We start from the raw sequence: 25998 nt of genomic DNA on the forward strand, positions 1-25998 counted from the left end.
CAAAACTGATGTGATGCTGTTTTACACACGACACAAACTAGTGACGGGCAAAGCAGTAGCTGAATCATTAGAATCAGCTGATTAAAAGGATTTCTTCACAGAATCGTTCAGTGCTTCCTGCTTCCTCCTTCTGACACTGAAATACCACTGAACGGTCTGTGTTAAATATTGAGATTTTAGACATTTCCTTTGCTAAATGTTGGAGATTAACGCATGTTTTCAGGATTTCGGTTTCAGTCTTTTTAACTGATCTACAGTTCGACATTGTTGACGTCACATTTTTAGTATGGAGTCGAGCCTTGTGCTGGAACTATATTGTGGAAAAGCGCCCTAATTCTCAGCGCTGGAGGCAGGTATCAGGAGTCAGTCTGTCTGTCTGTCTGTCTGTGTTGTTTGAATTTGTAATATTGAGCACAGTACAGTTAAAACTAACCCAGGCGTGTGTCCAAAGTCCGGTCAGACTATATACGGCCTTGCAGCTTTGGTTTATAATGTATCGTTTTGACACGAGTGACCCGACTGATACACGTGTTCACAAGCTGCACACCTTATCATATTAGACTGGTTATATATATTGAACTGTTGGTGTTATATACCTGTAAATACTGCTTCATGTGACTGTTAGGGGTGGGAATTGGTATCGGTCAGTATCGGATATTGGACAGATACAAATGTGAACTCAATACTATCTAAATGAATAAAAATCAGCCAAAGCATTTTAGCCGAGTCATGTTTGGGAAATTTTTTTTTATTGATAACAATATTTGTTACACAGTTGGAGAAATGTGTCTTTGTCCCCTTGAGGTTATCCTGTGGTTGATATAGTTTTTGGTTGCACATTCAGTTCCGAGAACGTTCTCTTTTGGTTCCCAAAACATTCCCCTAAAAGGTACTTTTCTACAACCTTTATAGAACATTCTCTTTTGGTTCTCAAATACTTCCCCTAACATTACATCTCTATGAATTAAGTTAATTAATTCACATAATAATTAAGGTCTCTGAGTGAGTGAGAAAGTTAAAGCATTTGTGAACATTTTCACTGATACATTGTGTGTTGAAATACTTTATGATGTCAGTACTTTCATTTGTAAAGGTTTAATTAAAAACAGTTCATGTGAGATTTGTGTCCCCTTGTCCTTTTTGCACAACACAAGAACCTTGTTAAAAAAGTAACATTTAAATAAGGTACTTATTTAAAAGTTTTACTTGCTCTTAAGTAAGACTTTAACAAAAACAGTGGTACTTGTACTTAATATTTCAGTCCACGTTCCACCTCTGCTTTTACTGTTCAAAAAAGTGTTGACACTCAGCAAAAAGATGAACGTGAAAAGGGGCGGGGCCGGAGTTGTTATGGAGGAGGAGGGAAAAATATAATAATTAGGTTTGATTGACAGCGCAGTCTGTCCGCGCTCGTGGCACGTGCGCGACGCCTACACAAGTTTAGGTGAAGTGGGAACGAATCCGGAGCAGAAAGCCGGCTCGCAGAGGAAACCACGGATCTAATTTTTATTACTTCTTCATTCAACGCTTCACTCGTGGATTATTCTTCACGGTCCGTGGAGGCGAACGCCGCTCTTTGTTTGCTTACACACTCTCTCTCTCTCTCACACACACACACACATACACACACACTGCTGGTGGACTGTAACTAACTTCACACCCCACACAGCCTGCTAGCCAGCTAGCTTGTAGGTAGCTAGCTCAGGGCAGCTAGCTGAGACAGACGGACAGGAAAGAGAGAGAGCGAGAGGTAGAGAGACAGAGAGGGGAAGCGACCGGGCTGTCTGTGTCCTCAGCTGCAGCGACAACTCAAAGGAGGACGGTCCTCACCGTGGACAGACGCGGCACTTTAAAAAAAAAAAAAAAGGTACATTAACCCAGTCATGCGCTCAACTAAGCACGCTTTATTTTTAATTAGCTGTAACTTAAACGTCAGTGGTGAATGCTGAGCAGAGCAGAGAGGGGTGACCGGTTATTACCACAGAATCACTGTACAGCTGAGTGTTTGTGTGTGATAGAGAGAGATGGAGAGATTAAGAATTAGCTTTATTTCTTCCTAAAAACGCTTTAAAACGGCGACACCTCACTGATTTCTAAGTTCACATCCGCTTCGCTCCGTCTTCTCGTGGCTGCAGGACGCTGCATCACACACGTCACTGCTGCGATGTGCTTCAATGCAAAAGCTTCCCGATGATGCTAATCATCGTCAACATCATGTTAATGTGTGTGTTCTCTCTTCACAGACCGGCGTGCACACTGAGGAAGAACCATGTGACCTGACATATATTATCTGCACCCGGAGATGATGATGATGATGAGGAGGAGGATGCTACAAAGCTTCACGGACAGGCCAGTCAGGAAATCAGTGTGAAGCTGCAAAAACACAAGGCTTTGCTACTGACTGAGCAGCTTGTGTGTGTGTGACAGAGAGAGAGAGAGAGAGAGAGAGAGGGTGAGTGAGTGAGTGAGTGAGTGCCTATATGGCGGAGTTTGGGGAGGACGACAGCCTCCCATCTCCATTCAATGACGAGGGAAACACGGCTGTGCCCGGCGATGAGGCGGCGGGGAAGACGCATTGCGAATTGGTGTCGCTGGTGAATGGAGACTGTGGGATCCCGGAGAACATGGTCGGCGCTCGCACCCCGATAGTCGCTCCGGGCAACCAAGCCGGGGTGGAAACCGCAAACACCTCGGTCGGACTGGACGGCAAAAACGAGATTCCACGCAGGAGCAGCATTATCAAGGTAAGCCATGAATGAAGTTCGACCCGTTCAGTTAAAGTGGAAGTTACACTATAAAAAAAAACCAACAACCTTGCCTTCATTCTACTCGTCTGCGTTTCACTGTCTTAATGTTAAACATGTGTGCACATAACCATTGTCACTAAACACAGGATGTCCAAAAGCACATCCTGTACTTAGGGATGGGCATGAGTAAAAGGAGACTCACAAATGTTTTATCAATGATCAGGGTTCCCACGGGTCATTGAAATCCTTGAAAATCTGTGAATCCATCTTCTATCGCTTTATCCCCCACATTTGAAGTTTGCCGTAAAGAGACATGTTTAAGGCTTCAATTTTGTTTCAAGAAAGAAGTTACGTCAAGTCGTAATTCCTAGCGGTGTTGTGGATGCTGTCTACGTGAGATGTTGACGTGCGATTCTGTGCAAAACAATGAGCGAGTAACGTAACGCAAGAGAGAGCAAATGATGACGTGATGCCTGGGAAATGCAAATTCCAAGATCTCTGTGTCACCAAGGAAAATTACCAGCTCTGACTTTGACCAAGATCCCAAGGACAATCACTTGTTCAGATGCAGAGTCAAGAAAAGTAGATACCATGGTTGCCCTCCCATCATAAGCTGTGTCATTCGGTCCTTGAATTTGAGGGAGCTGGTTCCTGGAAAGTCTTTCAATTTGATGTCCACCAAGGTGTGGGAACCCTAATTTTATATAAACAAATCTGTCTTCCCCAAACCCTTTCTTGAAGCTGCTCAACAAACTGTGAGCCCTGCATTACTTCCACTAGCTCTCATGCACCATAGTTCAGAATATTCAATGAATAATACCATTATTTGAAATCCCCACCCGAGTATTGTGCATGTGTGCACGTAATGATCTGTTTACTTCGGAAATGTTTAAGTTTTTGTCGGGGAAATGGGTAAAAGAAGATTCTTTGCAACATCACTAGGCGGGAATTCTTTTTGTGCTTGGTTTTCAAGTGTAGCCATATTAGTTGAAGTGGTTTAAAAGTCTTAAGTGCAAAGTCTTAAGCAGCTGATGCAAAACTATTGAAACAGTGTGTGTGCTTTATTTATTTTTTTTTTTAAATTGGGGTGGGGGTCAGAATCAGTTGTTCAAGAGCCTTGAACCTTGGCTTGTGGTTAGAGGCTTTTGAACTGTTGACCCCCATCCTCCCATTTGTTTTTGTCTACTGCTATAAAAGGGATGGTTGACAATGTGTGTGTTGTGATGTAAAATCTCTGATTTTCAAGAAAGTGAGATTTTAGAAGCTTATTTTTCCATTTGCAGAAAAGCAGTTTAACGGCGAGAAAACATGGCAAACAATTCTGTTAAGATATCTTTGACTTACAGGCTTAGATTTCACTTGGGAGAGCAAGGTCCACGGAAATGGTGGTAAAGGCAGCATGTGATGCGGTAATTTAAAATCAGGTTAATCAGAAGTACTGTAGAAGGATATGAAGCTTTTGATACAGGATCAGGTTTTGTTGTCGCTTTCATCGATTGATTCAGTTGCACTAAGTCAAGGAAGATGAACTCCACTCATGTAAGTGGGACACATTTCTCTGTCTGAACCCGACTGAGTCTGAGAGAATATTGACTCAGGTGAATACTGGCATCAGAGTACACGATATTTTAGTCTTTCATGATGGTCACCATGTCAGAGTATCACTCACAGTAGAACGGGTTCTTGTCATGTCTTGTTTGGGGGGACTGGCAACACGGCAAGTGTGACCCAGACTTATTGTTGTTAATGACATTTTGGGAGTTCATAGGTCATTGGGGAGGCAGGGCAAGGAGTTTGTCAATCATTACTCACTGGGTTGCAGAAGAGTCTTTCCGATATTTCTTGCCAACATTTTTGTTATTTTTACTTTTATCGTGGTCGTCCGCTGAGGAGACCCCAAAGAGGCAGAGGTACTGTTGCCGAATCTCAACAAAACGTTTCTCGGGGTATCACTATTCCACCAAACAGTAGCAGCAGTATCTCTCGTTACACCACATCATAGCACTCTGTTGTCCGATTGGTCAATGTCCAGGAGCATGTCGTAGGAGATGTCAGACTAGGCAGGCAAATAGAAAAAAAATAACATGCTAGATTTCCCGTCTTGGGTTGCCGTGGAGCACCAAAGACCCTAGACGTCAAATCTCAGTTCTTCAGTTGTGTTACATGACACGTCCCGTCATCAATACCAACGTTCAGACAAAATCACTTGGAAAATTGGCCCTGAATTTGTGTAGTCTGAGCCCATTAGTGTCATGAGTAAAATAGATGGATTTCACAACACAGGCCAGTAATTGGCTCTGCTGGACCACATTATATAGTACACCCTGGCTGAATATTTGCATATAACATGTATGGTAGAGCTTCTCCTTATTGTTGGAACAATATAATTTTCACTGAAATGTTTCTAAGGCAGATATTATGATTTTTATTGTTTCCACAAGGGGAAACACAAGTGTTACAAGAGCAGAAACGTAAAGGAATAAACCAGTGAACCAGCCTACCGTTTCATTGAGAAGCTAGTCTGTTTGGTAAGAGGCAAATAAAGGCAGCAAATGTGTTCTAAATGAAGAACTGCAGTTGAATGGGGATGAGACGGTGGCTGTGATGTGAAGAGTAGCATGCACAGTTCAGTCAATTCAGCACAGCAGCAAATGTAGACTGATCGTGGCTGCCGGTAATTAAATAGCACGCAGAGCCGCTGAATATTTCTCTGGTTGACCCACACAGTCGTGCACAGATTAATGAGAAGTCTGCCTTAACGTGGTTAAGGTGCGGTGCCGTGGAAGCTGAATATGAATGTAGTCGTGAGTAACATAATTAACTGTCTCATTTTGCTGAGGAAGAACCCGGCAGAGTCCTGGTGGTGGTGAGAATAAAACCCCCAGAAGTCTCATCCTGCTGCAGGTGCTGAGTCTGACTTTTCTTATTAAAACTGCTGAAATGCATGTTCATGTTTGAGAGGGATACGGAGATAACAGACCGATTATATCTCTATACAATGTTTGGTCTCAGAAACTGTTGAAATCTGGATTCGTAATCTAGATTAATTGACAAATGACAGGGTACTTCAAAGAGAGGGGACTGTTTTTATTGGTTGATCTTCAAAGCTGGTGAACATAAGGGTTAGGGTTACTTACTAACAATTATTTAAATAATTGATTAATCTGTCGATTAATTCACCAGTAGTTTTATCCATAAACTATAAGAAAGTGTTGATCGGTTTTCCTAAACCTGGAAATGTTGTTTACAAATATCTTGTTTTGTCCACAAACCAATTTTATTCAGTTTAATCAGCAGTAAACCAACAGTTGGGCCAATTAATCGGCTGTTTTGCGTTTTTTAATAATCACCATTGGTCATTTGTTATTTATTCATTATTACAAATAAAGTTCTGCATTTTTGTTAAACATTATTTTTTTAATTGAAAATACTGTATTTCAACATCGGATCACTGTTTGTGTGTTGTTAAGAATAAACTGTTCTATTTTGATGGAGGAACAAACTAAATCCTCTAACTATCCATCCATCTTTGGGCCAAAATACAACATGGATTATCAGCCATCGGCTGCCCGGATTTCTAAGAATCGGCATCGGACCATAGAAAAGCCAATATGGGTCGACCTCTAGTGTTAATTATTATGTAATACGAGGAAAGAAACCTGAAAATATCCACATTTAAGAAGCTGAAGAGACAAGAGCTTGTTTTAATCATAAATTAAAAACAAAAACAGGAAAATTTATTTATCACACATAAAATAGTTGCTAAATAATTTACGTATTGATTAATCGTTGCTGCTTGACTTGGCGTTAAGTTGCTCTGTTTCAAAGAAACAAAAAAAAGGAAAAGATGTGGAGAATGAATGCAATAAAATGTGTCAGTATACATAGGCTGAGGAGTGTTTATAGAAATGGAGGGATTATTTTTGGGTCATGTACAAATGGGGTTGGACACCCTTGGAAATGATGGGGGCTGGTGTTTGTTTGATCTTTGATCAGAATTCAGATTAGTGGGTTGTGGCATTTCACACGCCCACTGTGTGCATGAACGTGCGTTCCCACCAAGAGTAAACAGATCTGACTATGGTCTGTTTTTAAGTTTTGAGTTCTCCGGGTTGCAAATTTTGTTCATTAAATATTAAATCTTTAGTTGAATGAGTTAACAAACGATACTATCTTTCTTTGTTTAATCAAAGAATAATTTTAGCACTGGTATCGTAGTTTTTAGTAGTCTTGCGTACTGCTGCTTTAGTGAGACTTTAAGCCTAAATCTCTGTTTCGTCGTCATCTCATCGCTGTTGTGGTTGTGAGTTTTGCTCAAGGGCCAACAGAGATCATGACACTTCACTACACTGTAGTCAAAACCCCCTGGGGCATTTTCACGAACTAAAATCAGCATATTTATTTTTTTCATTTTTTTTTGTACGCAAGTCTTGGCTGCTGTAGCAGTCGCTGTCATAACATCAGTCATAAGACTGTGGAGGAACAAGTTTGATGACAATGACTTGGCCAATGTGAACAAAGGAAACATTATTATTATTTATGACATAATTGCATAAACTTTACACAACACTCTTTACAGAACACTATCATAGCCTACATCAGTGGTTCCCATAGACTGGGTTGGGACCCACAAATGGGGTGTGGGAGATTATTTTTTGGGTCAACCAAAGAAATTTTTGAGAATTTTCCAAATCCTTTAGTAAAGATGTATCTGTATATGTTTTTAATTTATGTAATTAATTTTTTTATATGTTTACCAATTCAAAATGATATTAGGTGTGACAGATTTGGATCTACATGAAAATGGTCTCTAATAAAAACACCTTTTGTTTTGATGCTTTTAGAGTAAAGATGGCTCTGCATCACATCTGTCCGATACCGACAGAGTGTTTATAGAATCAGCTAGGGATGCAACTAACGGTTATTTTTAACCATAAAAGTATATAAAACGTTGAATAATGACAATCGGTGGTTCCCACACTGCCAAACGAGAATGTTCCCAAATGTCTTGTTTTGTGCACAATTCGTAATTATTCACTTTCAATTATTTCATTTGTCACTTTTTTGTCAGCAAAAAGACCAGAAAATAGTCATACTTTAGAAGAACACTTCAAAAAAAAAAAAACACTCAAACCAATTAATGGATTGTCAAAATAGTTACCAATAATATCACAATACAACGATTCTGTGCTAATCAATATTTTGCCACCATTATCCTGTTGTACACTCCCTCTTCTTTGGCCAGGTAACTTATGCCCAAGATTCCCCCTTATTCATTTGACCAGCGCCACCATGAGGAGACATAAAGTAATGACGCCCAAAGAGTAAAACTGAAAAATTATATTTGCCCCAGTGTTGCAATCATCGTATTGAACAAGAAAGGACATCCCACCCCTAATTTTCAATATACCCGAGTTCTTTTAACGACTTTGTTGAGAAGCATTGTTTTAAAATGTCAGTCTTAGCAAACTAAATTGTTTTTATTATCAAGTTGAAAAAAAATCAAAAACAGAATCAGATCTATGACTTGATGCCTTGTTAGGTTATTCTCTGCTTTTGGGAGCTCGTACAGCAGCTCACCTCACATTCTTGGCACACTGTAGGTGTTGGACTTTGATGTGCCGTCTGCCTGCAGATTGATTGGGCGTAATATTGACTTTCCTGCCTTGTAAATTTCCAAGTAATCTCTCACTACACAAAGACCTGTCTCGCTCCACACTAGGAACCATTTGAGTCTGATTTATTTCAGCGCTGTGTGAGCCACAGGCTCTGCCGAAACATGTGGACGCTTATGTGATCACCGGGAGATGTTTTTACACTCGGAAGACATTTTTGGACTCAACTCAAATCCTATTGTTAAGTTAAATAATCGGTGCCAGAGAAATGTCTTTCATGCAACACTTATAGTTAATAACCCTGCTCTTCATGTAAACTGGTGTTCAGGTTTCCACACCGTGGCCCGGTGCCAGTACATGCACACACAGGGAGGGAAATTATCCCGAGAAGCTCAGTGACCCGAGATCAATAAGCGCCATATCAAGACGGCGTAATGAGAACGTTCATGACGAGGCACATGGAATACACAAGGGCATCGCTCTGTAATGATTTTGTGGTGCTCGCTTAGCAACACAACACACAGATGGATGAACGTCCAGTGAGTCACAGCTGAGATGGTAACCGCTGATAAGTTGGAGCCAAAAATGAGAATGCCATGTTAAGTTACCATTATATTAAAAAAAAGGAGAAGTTTTAGTGTCAGAAATAATAAAATCTGAAAAATGTATCCGTAACAAACAAACCATTCGGATGTAACTGATATTTCACTGCTGTACCACATGAATACGTCTTTTAATAGCACAGACATGCGACCAGAGTAGATATTGACCGATTAATTTGTTGAGCTGATTAATCGGGACGATATTCAAATTTTTGTTGCCTGTTGTTACAGATTACACCTTTTTGTTGCTAAGTAACTAAACTTTATTTTCCAATCAAAAAATGCTAATTTTCATATATTTAATATTCGTTTTAAAGTGAGAATACTGTATATCTGCACTGCAGTGAAGACACAAAATGTAGATGATGTCCAGTAACTGGTTACAAAGAAAAAGCACATTTTTTATTATTTATTATATTGTTGTTTGGCCAATATGTTTGTCATATTTCCATTTTTTCGTCCATCTGGTAAAACACAACAGCTCAATAATGACAAATGATTCTTTAAACTGCTTAAATTCAGTAAATATCAGTGGTGTATGGTGTTTCTCTGCAGTCTGCATAAAGTAAATATTATACATGAAGTAATCATAGATGAACTTGTGAAGTATCTTTGGACAAAAATGTGTACATTTACATTAGTAGTGGAAGTAATCATTACTTTAATCATCATTAAAAACGGCCCAACACATTAATTATCAGTGCACCAGTAACTGCTAGTATGATGACTACTACTACTACTGCTACTCAATATGAAAGTCTTATGTGGTAAGCAATATGTTTTTCTTTTTCTTCTCTGTTTTCATAAAGACAAAACCTCGGGAATTCCTCTCTGAAACGTGTCGAGTAAATTAAATAACCAGAATGCCATGTCCTTGACTTCAGGCTTGTGAAAGGGTGGACCCGCGTTAACACGAGAGCCGGTTTCACACCGCCGGTGAGAGCCTTCGTTTCTTGTTAACAGCCTCTCATTTGTTAGAAGGATGTGGTTGGGAACAACACCACATTCTCGTAGTAACAACCCCTAAAACAACAAGTTTCAGTTAAACACCTTTTTGGTGGCAAGGGTTTTAATGCATTCGTACGTTCACACGTGTGTGTGTGTGTGTAGAAGCAAGTAGCACATATGAAGTGATTTTAGTTTTCGAAAAATGCACTGTCTGCAAAAAAAAGAGTTTGTTTAAAACGAAAATAACAACCTGGTTTTAGTTTTTAATGCGGAACTCCAACTGGTGCTGTTGCTCCACCCAACATCTATTCTTACGCTCTCATTCAAATAATGGCAAAACACCAATAACCGCTTAGAATATTAAAATGTCAATCCAAACGGTTTATGTGGAGATTTTGCCAAGTAGTAACGCCCTCGCGAGGAATCAGCTCAGCCCGGCTCGGCTCTCTTCTGGTGGTGGTGGTGGTGGTGGCGGGGGGTTATTTGGACACTAGTGGCGGCAAATGAATCCACGGGCACAATTGAGAAATGTGCATGCATGATGCTGCTGCTGCTGCAGAGTCTTATTTGTGGACATTGTAATTCTTTGGAAACCATTTTAGCTTACGTTATTTCAAGCTCACCACAACATACTGTATGACCACATCCTCTTCAGAGAAGAATTAAACAGCCATTGTTGACAGCCACCTACACAGCGTTTGACAGTCTGCTCTGCTGTGGGGCGGAGTTGCACTAAAACCAGAAATTTAAATGACTCGCTGACGAGGATTGTTTGTTTTGAGTATTTTTTTTTTTTAAAACCCTTCCAAAAGGAATGGATCAAAGCCAGCATTTCCGTAATGGCATATTGTGTTTGTGTGTTTGTTTTTAGTGCTGCTGTTGCACCTGTTTGAAAAGAGATTAAAAAAAAAGGTACATACTTCAAAAGTGTGCAACGCCTTTCCTGTTTTATCACCGCATCAAATTAAGAAGTGTGTGCAGCAAGGCATGCACATGTCGACAGCTGAGTTGTGAGTTTTAACTTTTTCTTAGGAGAGAGATCCAAAAAAAAAGGGTTAGAAAAAATTCAAATGTAAGAATTTGAAAAAAAAAATTCTTAAACCAATTGATAGACTATCCAAATTGTTGATGATTAATTTAGTAATTGATAAATCTAGTAATTGTTGCAGCCCTACAGTCTGTGTGTGTTGGCTTTTTCAAATGAATTTTGCAATGTACCTGCTAGCTAAAGCTTGTGGCCTGGACACATGAGAATCTGCTAAATCTTTGTATCGTATCAGCTTCTACCTGCATGGAACCAGTGTTTTGTCGGGGTGGGAAAAATATTAAAATGATAAACTAAGAATTTGCGAAATCACATATTTTGGGATAAATAAAGGGAAGAGGGAAAAATATTGCGTATGCAACTTTTTGTAATTGATGAAGTTCATTGTCACGTTATCTTCTTTTTCCTTCTGCACAGCTTTATGAGCATGCTCCACGTTGTCCTCCTTTTTTGGTGTATTTCTGTAGCAGTGTTACAGCGCCACATACAGGCCTGACATACTACAGTGTTTAATGTCTTTTTGGGGTGTGTGTGTGTGTGTCATTTCTCGTAATGATAATGTGTTAATGGAAACTTTTTAAGAACAAAAAAGCAAAAAGATTGTACAGGGAAAGGCCCGTGAGACACATTTATCGTGTTTTCAGAGTCAGATGTTAATACCTGATACAAGGCTGCTTCTGAGTCATAGAAAACTTTTCATCTCAGCTTCTGAAAAAGTCAACATGAAATTAACAGCGTCTGAGATATTTGGCTTTCTTATCAACATTTAAAAAAAAAAAAAAAAAAAAGCTTTACTGAGCTGAAAATGTTTGGTTATTTTATCTGCATTTAGAGATAATGATGTAGAATAGACCTTTATGTTGCTGATACTGATAAAAATGAACAGTGACAGTGAGTCAACATGCACTCTGAAACTGAGGAAGCAAAATGGAGCTCGGCCATCGTTAACTTGATTATTTACACATACTGTATGAGTTTGCGAGTGACCCGTCAAAATGGCTGCCAAGAAAAAGGCCCATAAAAGCTTCAAGCTGTCAAATATAGATTTTTCTTTTCCCCCCTCATGTTACTCTGTTTGGAGGAGAACTGATCAACAATGCTGCTAATAAATGTTACTCCAAAATAAAACGGACACTGTACTGGCTTCAGTGTTAGTTAATTTGTCTATTTCAAACAAGTCTTTGCACTTAAATATTTAATTGTTGTATGTGGTGCTCTAATGGCAAGAGGTATATTTAACAGTATTTCTTCACACCTCAGTTCTCACCTACTGATTTGTAAGTAACATGTATTTCACAGCTCTGGTAGGAGGAAGGAAAACAGCCGTAGCTTGTGCTATGACCCTGTTCAACAGTATGGCTTTGATGATGGTGGACCAGCAGTGCTGTTAGTCCAAACATGGTCATCATCACATTGTATCGCAATATATGACATCATTTCACAAGCTACATGTTCAGACTCTTAGTACCACATGACGGATCCTGAACAGACAACTTAACAGACCTCAGGAGGTGCTGTCATGTTCATGCTGATTTTTTGACATGGTGAATTATGTAAAAGATTCAGAGTGAGTGTGTCAATAGATTGAAGTGCCCTAGATAGAGATGGGTCAATTCAATTCAATTTTATTTGTATAGCGCCAAATCATAACATACATTATCTCAAGGCACTATACATAGACAACATTGAAAGTCATTGAATTTAATGTCAAGCTGTCTCAGCTAGTTAGCAAACTAAAGGCAGTCATGTACGAGTGAGCAGGTACAGTTACTAACAAGCTAAACAGCTAATAAAGTCTACTGAGGGTTCTCATATCATGATAGTGTTTGAGGAATCTATTGCTCCAATGCACGACTAAAAAATCCCCAATTTCAGTCTTTATTTCAGTTCCAATTTTCACATCTTCTCAGCCACTATTTTCTAACATAAAATGTGTAAAGAGGAGAAACTCTGATTTCCGTTTAACGAAAGTTATTTTGCAACACATTTTGTAATTGAATTGTTGCCCAGCCCTACTGCAAGCAGTTGATAGAGTCCTTAAATAAAGATCCTTTTGACATCCATCCTTGACACAAGTATCTGCTGCTGCTCTTGGTCTTCAGCGTGGCGTGTGTTGAAGGCGATTCACCGCATCATCCAGTCACATACTTGAATCATTGCTTATTCATTCATCAGCTCAGGTGTCACCGATTCAAACAAGAGGCCGTTCCTCTCAACCGTTTATTTCAAGGGTGGCTCAAATGACTTGGCAGCGATTACAACCCTGCTACATTAGTGTTGGAAGTGTTTCTACACCTCTGTGATGAGTTGATGTGTTAATATTTTACTGTAACAGCCACTGAAGTACACAGAAAAGAGGAGACGTACAGTATTAGAGTGTTTAACATGAGGGTTAATTATAAATAATTGTTTCAAATGCTGCTATTTTAAATTCTCAGAATTTAGTCAGATTTTTATGTAGGCGTAATGAATCCCTTGTCTCTTCTGTGAGTAAACACCACTACTGTTATGTATGTTTAGGGTTTAGCTGTTCTAATGTGCTCATGCATTATTAAAATCATCAAGTATGTTGACACGGTCTCCTTCACTGGTAATTGCTGGAGACTGTTGCTGCAACGGAGAATGAAATAAATGCTTCTCAGATGTGATGAAATTCTGCATTTCTTCATCTTAATATGATAATAAATCGTATTTCCTTCTATCATTTTATTCCACTGGTGTTTGCTTGTTGTCACAGGACTGTGATGGGTGTTTGTCACAAATGAAATAGTTTCCCGTTTCATGGAAATAATAACGGTGATTTGATTTGACTGTGAAAGCCACACAAGCTCGTCATTCTGCTATGTCACATTCGTACTGAAATTAGGAACGTTTCTGTGGATAAATATTGTCACTTCATGCTCATGGACTGTTTAACGATTTAAATATACTATCCATGAGAAAAGATAAAGGATAATATTTATTCTAAGATGGATGACGGAGAGTTCTCCCTCTTGTCCTTGTTCACCGTTGGAGCTGGAAAATTCCCTAAAGAGGAAATGTCAAACTGACGTCCTGCCAGTCTACCTCTATTTTCAAGAAACCTAAACATACAACAGCCGTTCCGTAGGTACTTCATCCTTTCAAATTTCCATTATTCCCCTTGACACATCCATGCATTTCCTTCCACTTAGAAGTCAGGTCACACTATATTGATAATGCTATTACTAGAGGTCGACCGAAATGTGTTTTTCTATGCTCTGTGCCAATTTTGAGAAGTCAGGGTAGCCAATGGCTGATAATTTATGCAGATTTATTGGCCCCATTTTCTTTTTTTCCCAGTTTAATGACGACAAACAGAATAAAATTCCATATCTCAAGTAACCAGCTATTGAACAACACTAATGGTCTGTCTCTCCAATCTATGTTTACTGTCTGCACTACAATACAATTGTGCACAGTATTTTCAATTTTAAAAAACTACAAAAAATTTACTCTTGGATGGGGGAAAAAAAGTTTTATTGACTTGGAAACATTTACCGAGCCTCTGAGAACAACATTGAACGAAGACTTTGTTAGTCCTTGTCCTGACAATACACTAATACTGACAGCAAATATTGTTAATTTTCTCAGCATGAACGCTTTGTCAGACGCTGAGTTTCGGTTCTTCGATTGTCATTTAAATGTTTGCACATGAAATGAAATATGTCCTCAGGATCAGCTGCAGCGTACAAGATAATGCTAGTCCTATTCTACTAAAGAACAAGCCCCAGAATAAATAAATGATAGACTTAAACAAACGCACGTTCATTGTTTCTTTTGTTAGTCTGAACTGTGACACACGGCAGTTTTTCTTTTTGTTGCTTGATGATTTTTCCAGCTGAGGGCTGATCAGGATTTGAATGAGATCATTTTTCAGCATTGACCCAACTGCGGTGTTAACCTAGACACTCCATGTCACTACTCGCCCATAAATGGATACATGGCCATTTAAAGCTATGTTAATTACCGATGAGCACTTTGGAAAGAAAACAGTTGGATTTATTAGTAAAAAAAAAAACACCTTAGTCTCACATTTACTTGAATTCTGACAATTAAACTGTCTAAAGATTTCACAGTGGAACACTGACTTATACCTCGGAACTGAATTGTGATTTGAATAAGAGATTAAAAAAATACTTTTGAATCACTTTATACTTCTATTACAGTCATTTTGAATGATAGGCTGACACTGTAGCTTTCTTTATGTATTAAAAACACATATACTATATAGTCTCCACTATCACAGTGGCTGTCAGCAGTTCATAACCCCAGATTGGTTCTGGGGAAGATTATGAATGGGTGTTTCACCTTTTATTTTGATGGGGGGGGGGGGGTGATATGCTTCCTGTGAAGTGAGAAATACCACTGATAATGATTTTAAATGTTGTCTTCTTGTTGGGCTGGCAGCGATACAAGTTGACATGGTCACAGTTAAAGGTGGTGTGCAAATGATAAACGAAGGAAATCCATTAATTTCCGTTATACAGCCAATATGTGCAGCAGGTGAGAGACCGGTGATGGCCTTGATAGGGTTATGTTTAATCAACAAGTTATTGGAAACCACCAGTCATCCACCTCCAATCCATTTATTGACTTTTATTTGTTCCCTCCCCACTGCCATTTATGGTATTAAAAAGACATTTTCTGGTGTGAAAAACAACATGAAAATAATTCATTATAGAAAAAAGCAGTGTCAGATTATTCCCCCTGTAGGCAAAACATTTTTTTTTTTCTGTATTAACAAATTATTGTAAGCTTAATCAATGTTTCTGTTTAAGAAGTTTTCCCACAAAGCCAAGAGCCAAAAAACAAATAAATGAAAAAGAACTGCTGTTATATTTTAATTTCGCAATAGAAAGCACATTTCCATATACATTTAAATCAGCATGTTCTTGTGTCAGACAGTAAGCCTTTGGTTTCCAGCTTTAGTAAAGCATTAGTCATACTTGAATTTTGTTTTGTGCTCTTGTCACTTAAAAAAACAATGGACAGTCTAGTGCTTGAAGAATGCTATGCTTTTGTTTCAGCTGACTGAAATAATCACTAAGATTATATAATATATTTATATTTGATTGGTAGCAGGACACAAGCCTTTTTTTTAGACCACAAACTCCAGAAAATGTCAAAAGACTCGCGTCTGGACGTTGTCCTGAGTTCCACGTATGAATAACGCCAGCGGAAGATTGTTAGGGTGAGACTGAGGTGATGGGCGGAGCCTGTGTCAAGGATGCAAGAGACAGAACACGGAGTATTTCACCGTGTTCTCACGTGACTCCATTCATACTTTACTGTTTACAGAAATTTCAGCAAGGGACTGGCGGGAGGAGTTCCAGAAAATGTCACTATGGTGTAGGCTTTAGGGGAAAAAAAATCAAAACAAAGACAAAGTACAGCCAGTACTGCATATTTCCTTTTACAGCTCAATGCTTATGTGGACATAGAGGAAAATAAGTCATTATTTATAGATGTGTTCTGTCCTAAAAACCAGAAGAAAATGCAGAGATTTCATGAACTGATTTTCTTTTTTGGAAAAAAAGAAGCTTTGAATCTTGTCATGATCCAGACAAAGCTCCTCAGAGACCACTTAGATCTACTTCTTTGGCCCAGGTTTCAAAAGACTTGAGACTTGAGCTAAGATTTGTTCATCTCTGTAAGGACTGTGCCCTGAAACTGTCAAGGAAACTCCTCTTTGTCTCATTTGAAATGAAGTGTGTTATCACACAATCAACTAAGGCGATTCTACCTGATGCAAATGGTGGAAGGTCAAACTAAAATTACAGAAACACAGTGAACATCCTGAAATAACAAAGTCATGAAGGGTGGGGAATGCATCTTAAGTGATTGTTCCTTTTTTTGGTGTTGGTCGCGGTGATTTACAACCACAATGTTCCAGAAATAGAGTTGCTACTCTCATTTGTTTGATCAGGAAATGGTGAAGCTTTAAAAGTGGACTCCCTGGGTAATCACCTTTTTCACACTTCATTCCAACAACAACTGATGTCATACGTTTGATAGATAACAGCAGCATCTGGGCCATCATACGTACACTCCTGAGGGGTTTGACCATGGTGCAGCTGGAGAACAGTTCTCTTTTTATGCTAATTTAACCAAACAAGAAGACTGTAATGTACGTCTTATTATTTCTAATGTTGTATTATCCTATTTAAATATATTTGAAATGCTCACGGTGCATTTATCCGGGCAAAAATATGGCAACTAATTTAAGGAGTACAGGATCTGTTCTTTGCATGGTTTTGGCTTGTAATCCACACAAACTAGCGTTTTGGGAGGAAACGGGTGACGATAATCTCAAAGTTGAGTTTTGAGTCGTTTTGGGGTACGACGCATGTATGCATGAAGACATTTCTTGAAATGATGCCCTGTTTACGGAAAGGTTTTTAGGTACGAACAATGTAATGGAACATTGGAAGTCGTATACGTCGGAACTGAGAGTGTCGTGACCCCCGAGGTGACCGTGTTCAAATTTGAGAAGACAAACTTATCTCATGCAGCCATGATTAGCAATACGAGCCGATATAAACAACTCTCCATGGATAGAAATTGAACGGTACAATGTGTCCAACTGATTTACTGTGAAATAAATATGACATTACATGACATTGAAAAGAACAGTGAAAGTAGCAGTGTTTTTGACTTAAGGGGCGTTCTACTTGAAGGAATATACCCTCATTTGGGAAATTCCAACTTCCGACTACAACTGAGCCCCGATGGCTTATATTTATACTTTGTTATAACTATGAATACACGTACTTCCTCTATTATATCGTTTAACAGTTAGTTCTTCCTTGCGATTAATTTTGTTTGAGTTTCTGTTGCCGCTCCAGTGCCAAGTTACCGTTGCTGCTCTGCCATCTCTCTTTCACACCTCAGATTTGTTTTCATCTCAGCCGCCTCTGCTCGTTGAACTCATCTGTTAGTGTTACCACTGTCGTGTTATTTAATGATGCAGCTTGGAAAGGAACTTGCAGTGCTTGGGTTAATGTGCGAGATATTCCTGCTAATTGATAGAATTTTTGTAGGAATGAGTCTGAGAGTTTTTCAAAATTTGAGTATCCAAATCACAAAGAACATTTAGACATGTATGTACATTCTTATACATGCCACCTTGAGGATGCACCAATCTCTATTGTGATACAACAACACGTCCTAAAACATTGTTTTAAAGAAATATTTTTTGACTGATTTGATTTTTGTTGTGATGATTTTAGTCCCATTGCATAATGTATAATGACAATCAAATAGTTCTTGTCATGTTGTCATGGTTCGAATCCAGAATAAAGCATTTATTCATCATGAGTTAATTAGTGGATTACTTTTTGTTCAATCAATGAGCGGTTGGGTTCAGAAAATGTTCACTGGTGTTTCCCAAACCTTGAAATGATAACAATCTCAAATATCTCGTTTTCTCTACAGCATCAAAAATATGCAGTGTTAATGATTTCTTTGTTATGTGGAGTATTTTATAAGCTGAAGAAATCATAATTTACCAACATAGTTGACAATTAATTCAGTAATCAATCCATTAACGGTTAAATTGTAGCATCCCTAATATGATACTGTTTTCACCTACTAAATAAATCATGTCACATATAATAGTGATACTGTATTGCATGCAGCATTAAAGGCGACATAGACTGGAAGCTCCAATTAACGCTGCGTTTGTGTGTGTATCTGCGTCATTACCTCGTTTATGAAACCCTAAAGTTTCAGAACAAACAGTTCTTAGGGTTTTATTGTTTTCCTGGGCTCTGCGAAGCAGATCAGCACTTCCATAATTTGATGTTGTCATCAGAAATCCTCACCACTCCTCTCACCACCGTAGCGCCTCCTGGTGCGGCACTAGTCCGGGCACATCCGGTTGCGTACATTCAACCGCAGAAGAAGAAGAACTACTCTCGTTGTAGCTGCTGAGATGCAGAGCATCCACCTTGCCAGAGGGGGAGCTGTGTATCTGAGAGCTGGCCTACCAATTACGTCACTTCCAGGTACCTGGCCAATCACAGGACAGTGGGAAAGCTCTCGTTGGCTGGCCAATCACAACACAGTCCACGTTCTGGGGGTGTGATTTTGGTCTGAATCAGCGCGGCTGACGAGAGCGTCAGTGAGGAGATATTTTGATCGGCTCGTATGCAGCGACTAGGAGGTTTTTAACCATGAAAACAAGTTAATATATGTAAGTAGACCTCCATAACTATCATATATGTGTGATACAAGCATTCGATGTCACCTTTAATGAAAAAGATCATGACTGACCATTCAATGGAAATAACAGGTGAACCGGTTTGTACCAGTCGGTTGCGTCTTCTGTTTTCACATGAAATTCTAGCTGAATTGATTAATTTGACTGATAACAGAAACCCACTCCTCCTCTGGAGTAATGTGATGGACTCGTTGTTGGGATGTAGGTAGAACACTGGAGCACAGAGTAATGGCTCCCCTGTGATTTCCCCTCAGTCATGTCGATAGTTCATAACCATTCACTGAGGCAGATGAAAATGCAGGACGCAGACCATAAGGGGATTCAGATTCCTCTGGGATCGACGAGCAGTTGGATGTACTCTGTCTCTCTTAGTCCTCTCTCTCTCTCTCTCCATCTTGCTTTCTCATTGCCTCTTTAAGTGTTTGCCTCTCTCTGACTCCCATCTTCTTCACTCAGCAAACACATCTACACACACTCTAAAACACTCCTAACATTATTGGAGCCATATGTAAAAGCAAAAAGTCATTATCTTGCCTGCTGGGATTATCCTGGGGTTATTGTCTCCTTATTGAGACGCACCATGCAGGCATCCAGTAAACCTTTTTGTATAGTGCACTCTTCTGACATTCATTTATTCTTGTAGGGAATGCACAATGTTATCGGCATGATATCGGTATTGCAGACATTGGCTTTTATTGGGAAACCCGCTACTACCTCCTCGACTCCTATTCTTGCTGTTTACGTTAAGTTATTTTGCACAATCAAGAAAATTTACATCTACATGGGGCTGAGCAATATGCCAATATTATATCTCTATCGTGACATGAGACAAGATATCGTCTTAGATTTTGGACATCGCCATATCGCTGTAAGGTGTCTGTGATGAGTTTTCCTGGTTTTAATATTACATATTGATTAAAAAATACATGGAATAAACAAAATTATTTGCAAAAAAGTCACGTTTTAAGACAGTTTGTTTCTAACATGTAAATATCTTTCATTTACATAAAAAATAACAAATTTTTTCTCTTATTTATTGTACCAGTGGAAAATAAAGCCTTCAGTCATTCGTTATTAAACACAACTAAAAAGAAAATAGAAATTCACTTAATAATAAGCAACACTCAGCTCCAGCTCATACTGTTTTACCAAACACTCCACCCCACTGTGGACTTAAACGCACCCCCCCTCAAATTATGCTACCTGCGCGTCTTTGAGCACTTCACCCAGGATTACCAGTGAAATCAATGAAATCCTTTAATCCGTCCTATTTTTGGTAAAGTACAGGAAACCTGGATGATTGTTCAAGGTCTGGATCAGGGCTGCGTGTGCTCACTTTACATTGAAATACCACTTGTTTCTATTTTATACTTGAGTTATGCTTTTTTTCCTATTTATAACGGAACCTTGAGGAACAGAGATTAATCGATGGCATAGGAGAGTCTAAAACAACTTTAAACAGACAGTCAACTGTAGTCGGAGGCTATATGGACTTCCCCCGACCATTTGACTTCCACTATAGAAAGGAGCTGCATGTGGACTCTGTGCCCTTTGGAAACAATGACATACAGAGTTGCGTGTGTGCACTGTTATATTCCAGTTTTGCGAGAGGAAGCACAGGAAGATCATGAGGTGAAAAACGTCCATTACAGCTCTAAAAATACAACAGGAACCAGACACATACCATCAGTAAGCAGCGACTGTAACGAGAGGTCAACACGGGGAAAAAAGACCACATTCCTGCCCAGATCATAAGGATTATCTGCAATCATGCATTTAGGGTTTAAGCTCTCCTTTATATTATTATAATAATAAGAAGAAGAAACCTTACGCAGCAGGCAGTGTAAAGAAATGTGTTTACATTTCTACCTGACAATGTCCACTTCCAGACAAGTGTGAAATTCCTCCAGTCAGAGTAAACATATCACAGTAATGTGTTTTATGATATTATTTTTGGCTGGATCCTACTCCACACTTTAAGGCTTCTGTTTGATAAGTACTTGATTGTATTTGAGGCGTCTGTGTTGTTGGTCAGGACTCTTGTTTGAGTCTCGTTGGCTCCCAACATATCAAATTTTATTGTTGCATGTGATCGAGTGTGACATCTTAATTGTGCAGATAAACAGACAGTTTGCCTGGGACTGTGCTGTGAGCAGCAGGCTGCACTGCGGTCGGTCGCTATTGATTTTGCCGCATCCCATTCAATTGCAAGGAAAAATATTGTGTATACAAATCGATTTGTGTGGACTGTTAACAGCTATTATGAAACTGTGGCAGCTTACAGGCCATAGAGTAAAAACAGGAATGTATTGGTTTGAAAAATTACTAAAAATCCTGCATTCCAGCCCGATTTTTTTTTTGTGTCTAATACCAATACCGATAACTAGGGTTGCAAAGGGGTGGAGCATTTCTGTTAAATTTCCAAAAACTTTCCATGAAAACTTTGTGAATTTTGGAGGTGGATATGTCTAGTTTTCTCTCTCAGAATGCTTGATTTACATCATACTGAAAGTTTTTTTATCGGATAATTGTGAAAGAACACTATTTCTGTTTATAATTTGCTAATTTTTGCGACACAATAATTAGATTATTAGATGAACATCTCATGTCCAACCAGTGCAATCATTTTGGGTCTTTGCCCATCTTTTCCTGCACTCAGTGGTCCATGAGAGACCCATTTTTGTGTGTGAGATAAGCACATCTGATTTTGATTATATGAGAGGTTGCAAATGTTTAAAGCATTTCATTTTATCCCAAAGGAAAGTTAAATTCAAGGTTGTTGTTTTTTTCTGGAGTGCAGCTGAAGGGATTCCTAAATTGGCAACAACATATCGTGAAATAAAAACTATGCATTAATTTTGGATTAAGTGGTACCATTAAAAGTGGTACCATTAAGTTCCATGATGTACTATGAAGAACAGCCTGTGTTGGGTTAGGTTTTAAATTTGCAAAAAAATATAAAATGGTGTCCTGTCCTCCTGTGTTGAATTAACCTGCTTCAATGGAAAGAGTGGGTTGGTTGAAAAATGTCAGCTGCTGTTTCTCTGACTTACAGTGACAGGTACCATGAGTAAGTACCTTGTGGCAAACAGCACAGTGGATGGTCTAAGTATGAGTATGGATATAGTAAAGCCAGGGTTCCCTAAGTCAAAGTGTTGAATGTTTGTACCAAAACAAAACTTGTTTTTCATACATATGCATCAAACATTGATAATTAAACTGCAAACCTTTTGGAAATAAAAAAAAAAACTGCCTCTGTATAACTGTTAAGATATACTTTGTTTTCAGGGTTTGTGTAATTAATAATTTGCTATTTTTCTGTTTCTCTGCAGGATGGTTCAAGACAACGTAAAGAAAGAAAGAAGACGGTTTCATTCAGTAGCATGCCTACTGAGAAGAAAATTAGCAGCGCAAGTGACTGCATTAATGCAATGGTGGACGGCTCAGAGTTGAAGAAAGTGCGATCCAACTCGCGCATTTACCACCGCTACTTCCTCCTCGACGCCGACATGCAGTCTTTGAGATGGGAGCCCTCAAAGAAGGAGTCAGAAAAGGCCAAAATTGATGTAAAATCCATCAAGGAGGTTCGGACAGGGAAAAATACGGACACTTTTAGAACTAATGGCACCTATGATCAGATATCAGAGGACTGTGCTTTCTCAGTCATCTTCGGGGAGAACTATGAGTCCTTGGACTTGGTGGCAAACACTGCAGATGTAGCAAACATATGGGTAACAGGACTGAGATACCTGATCTCCTATGGGAAACATACGTTAAATATGATAGAGAGCAGTCAGAACAACATGCGCTCATCGTGGCTAGGTGAACTTTTTGATGAGGCAGACGGTAACAAAAGCAAACAAATAACGATATGTGCCGCTGTGCAGCTTGTCAAAAAGCTGAATCCAGGACTTAAAAATGTGAAAATAGAACTTAAGTTCAAGGAGCTTCACAAATCTAAAGACAAAGCAGGTACTGATGTGACAAAAGAGGAATTCATTGAGGTTTTTCATGATCTTTGTACCAGGCCAGAAATTTATTTCCTCTTTGTTCAGTTCTCCAGCAACAAAGAGTTTCTAGATACGAAGGACTTGATGATATTTCTTGAAGCAGAGCAGGGAATGGCACAAGTGAGTGAAGACACCAGCTTAGAGGTAATTCAGAAGTATGAACCATCCAAGGAGGGCCAGCTTAAGGGCTGGCTGTCTCTCGATGGTTTCACCAACTATCTTATGTCAGCAGAGTGCCATATATTTGACCCTGAACAAAAAACTGTTTGCCAAGACATGAACCAGCCGCTGTCCCACTATTACATTAATGCATCCCACAACACGTATCTGATCGAAGATCAGTTCAGAGGTCCTTCAGATGTGACCGGGTACATCCGCGCCCTTAAGATGGGTTGCCGCTGTGTAGAGCTGGATGTGTGGGACGGGCCCGATAACGAACCTGTTATTTACACTGGCCACACAATGACATCGCAGATCGCTTTTCGCAGTGTCATTGATGTCATCAACAAATACTCCTTTGTTGCGTCTGAGTTTCCACTGATACTGTGTTTAGAAAACCATTGCTCGTTAAAGCAGCAGAGAGTCATGTTTCAACACCTCAAGAAGATCCTTGGAGACAAAATGTACATTGTTTCTCCTAAACCAGAGGACTGCTACCTTCCCTCTCCTTCTGAACTAAAGGGAAAGATCTTGCTGAAGGGTAAGAAATTAAGCACAAACTGTACCGCTTCAGAAGGTGAGGTGACCGACGAGGATGAGGGTGCAGAGATGTCTCAAAGGATGAGCATCGAGTCTGCAGAACAACAGACTATCGCGTCCAAGAAATTCCAGTTGTCAAAGGACCTCTCTGACCTGGTCACCTTATGTAAGTCTGTGGAGTTCAGAGACTTCCCAACTTCATTCCAGAGTCAGAAGCACTGGGAGCTCTGCTCTTTCAATGAGGTCTTTGCCAGTCGCTGTGCCACTGACTTCCCCGGTGACTTTGTGAACTATAACAAGAAGTTCCTGGCACGGGTTTACCCAAGCCCCATGAGGATCGACTCCAGCAACATGAATCCCCAAGATTTCTGGAAGTGTGGTTGCCAGATAGTGGCAATGAACTATCAGACTCCAGGCTTGATGATGGATTTAAACATTGGTTGGTTCCGTCAGAATGGGAACTGCGGCTTTGTGCTGCGTCCAGCCATCATGAGGGAGCAGGTTTCGTATTTTAGTGCCAACACTAAAGATTCGGTGCCTGGTGTTTCTCCGCAGCTCCTACACATCAAGATCATCAGTGGACAGAACTTCCCCAAACCAAAAGGCTCAGGTGCCAAAGGAGATGTAGTTGACCCCTATGTGTATGTGGAAATCCACGGCATTCCTGCCGACTGCGCTGAGCAAAGGACTAAAACGGTCAACCAGAATGGGGACAACCCTCTCTTTGACGAGAGCTTTGAGTTTCAGATAAACCTCCCAGAGCTCGCAATGGTGCGCTTTGTGGTGCTGGATGACGACTACATTGGGGACGAATTTATTGGCCAATACACAATCCCCTTTGAGTGTCTCCAGCCAGGCTTCCGCCACGTACCGCTTCAGTCTCTGACCGGGGAAGTTCTGCCACATACCTTGTTGTTTGTTCATGTGGCCATAACGAATCGAAGGGGAGGCGGTAAACCACACAAAAGGGGCCTGTCTGTGCGAAAGAGCAAGAGGAGTAGAGAGTATGCCAGCATGAGAGTGCTATTGATCAAGGCTGTGGATGATGTCTTCAAAACGGCCATTCTGCCACTCAGGGAGGCAACAGACCTCAGAGAAAACATGCAGGTAAGACATTTATGTTCAACTCTACTGAAGACGTTGGATTTGCTTGCTTGTGCTCTCAATGAGTGCTCTAAAAGAGCAGTAAATACTGTATATCCTCAGGTCGAGCTTATACAACACATAATTACAACCAGATCTACTACAAAGACTCTCCAGTATCTCCTAAAGGCTCCCTCTCTGAAAACCACCAGGCTTCACTGAAGCTGATTTGATTTAACATTTGTGTTGTGCAATAAGGAGTCAAAACAGATGCAGAGACAAGCTATGATGGGATGCATCAAAATGTACATTATGTTGAAAGCTAAATGTCATACATATGAACTGGAAAGGATAAAGAAAAACTTTGTTTTTCTTGCTACAACAGATGTTGAATATTGGCTTCAGCAGACATTCAATACGATTCAACTACAACACATTTGTATTCTAATCCACGATCACCTCCTCGTTCTTTTTCTCACGTCGATCAAGTTTGTTCACTTTCATGAAAACAGTGTAATGTTGTTTTTTTACATGTGTGTGCACCTTAACTTCTAACCTCTGTTACGATAGATACACATTTTTTGACAAATGTTTCACTCTACACACAACACTCTGTGGTTGGTCTTGTGCTGTTTCTCTCCAGGCATTGTATTGGGGATTTATTTTGGTAGCTGTGTTTATATTGAAGGCATTGTTTGATGATAAGCCACTGGCCTTGAGAATATAACACACTTCTTGGCCATCCTGTTGCAGTTTGCCCCTCTGGTTGTTTGTGTTGGGTTTAAATTTGGCCTTTCACAGGAAGATTAGGATTTGCATGTGTGTGTTTGTTCAATTTCCATGCGACACTGGTGTCAGTCAAAAAAAGAATTGAGAGATCATGAGTAGCTCACAAACACCACAGTGAATATTCTCACAGGTAATTAGTGACCTTGCAGCCACTTCCTCTGACTGGCTCCGACTCTTCTGGGCTTGTGATTATGTTTTATTTAGATCAGTGCCAGACT

At 39.6% G+C, this 25998-nt stretch overlaps 2 protein-coding genes across 2 annotated transcripts in view; one reads left to right on the forward strand and one right to left on the reverse strand.

Moving 5' to 3' along the window:
* Positions 1-25998, reverse strand: part of LOC131471939 (raftlin-like) — a 246786-nt gene that overhangs the window by 151640 nt on the left and 69148 nt on the right. The gene's annotated exons all lie outside the window — the stretch shown is intronic.
* The window catches only part of LOC131471938 (inactive phospholipase C-like protein 2), a 45271-nt gene continuing 20688 nt past the window's right edge, over positions 1416-25998 (forward strand). Inside the window, exons 1-3 of the mRNA XM_058648755.1 lie at positions 1416-1552; positions 2244-2744; positions 22532-25015. Coding sequence (XP_058504738.1) covers positions 2481-2744; positions 22532-25015 — 2748 coding nt within the window. The 5' untranslated portion in view covers positions 1416-1552; positions 2244-2480. The remainder of the gene's footprint in view (positions 1553-2243; positions 2745-22531; positions 25016-25998) is intronic.

The sequence above is a fragment of the Solea solea genome, chromosome 13 (assembly GCF_958295425.1).
Source record: "Solea solea chromosome 13, fSolSol10.1, whole genome shotgun sequence".
NCBI lineage: Eukaryota > Metazoa > Chordata > Actinopteri > Pleuronectiformes > Soleidae > Solea > Solea solea.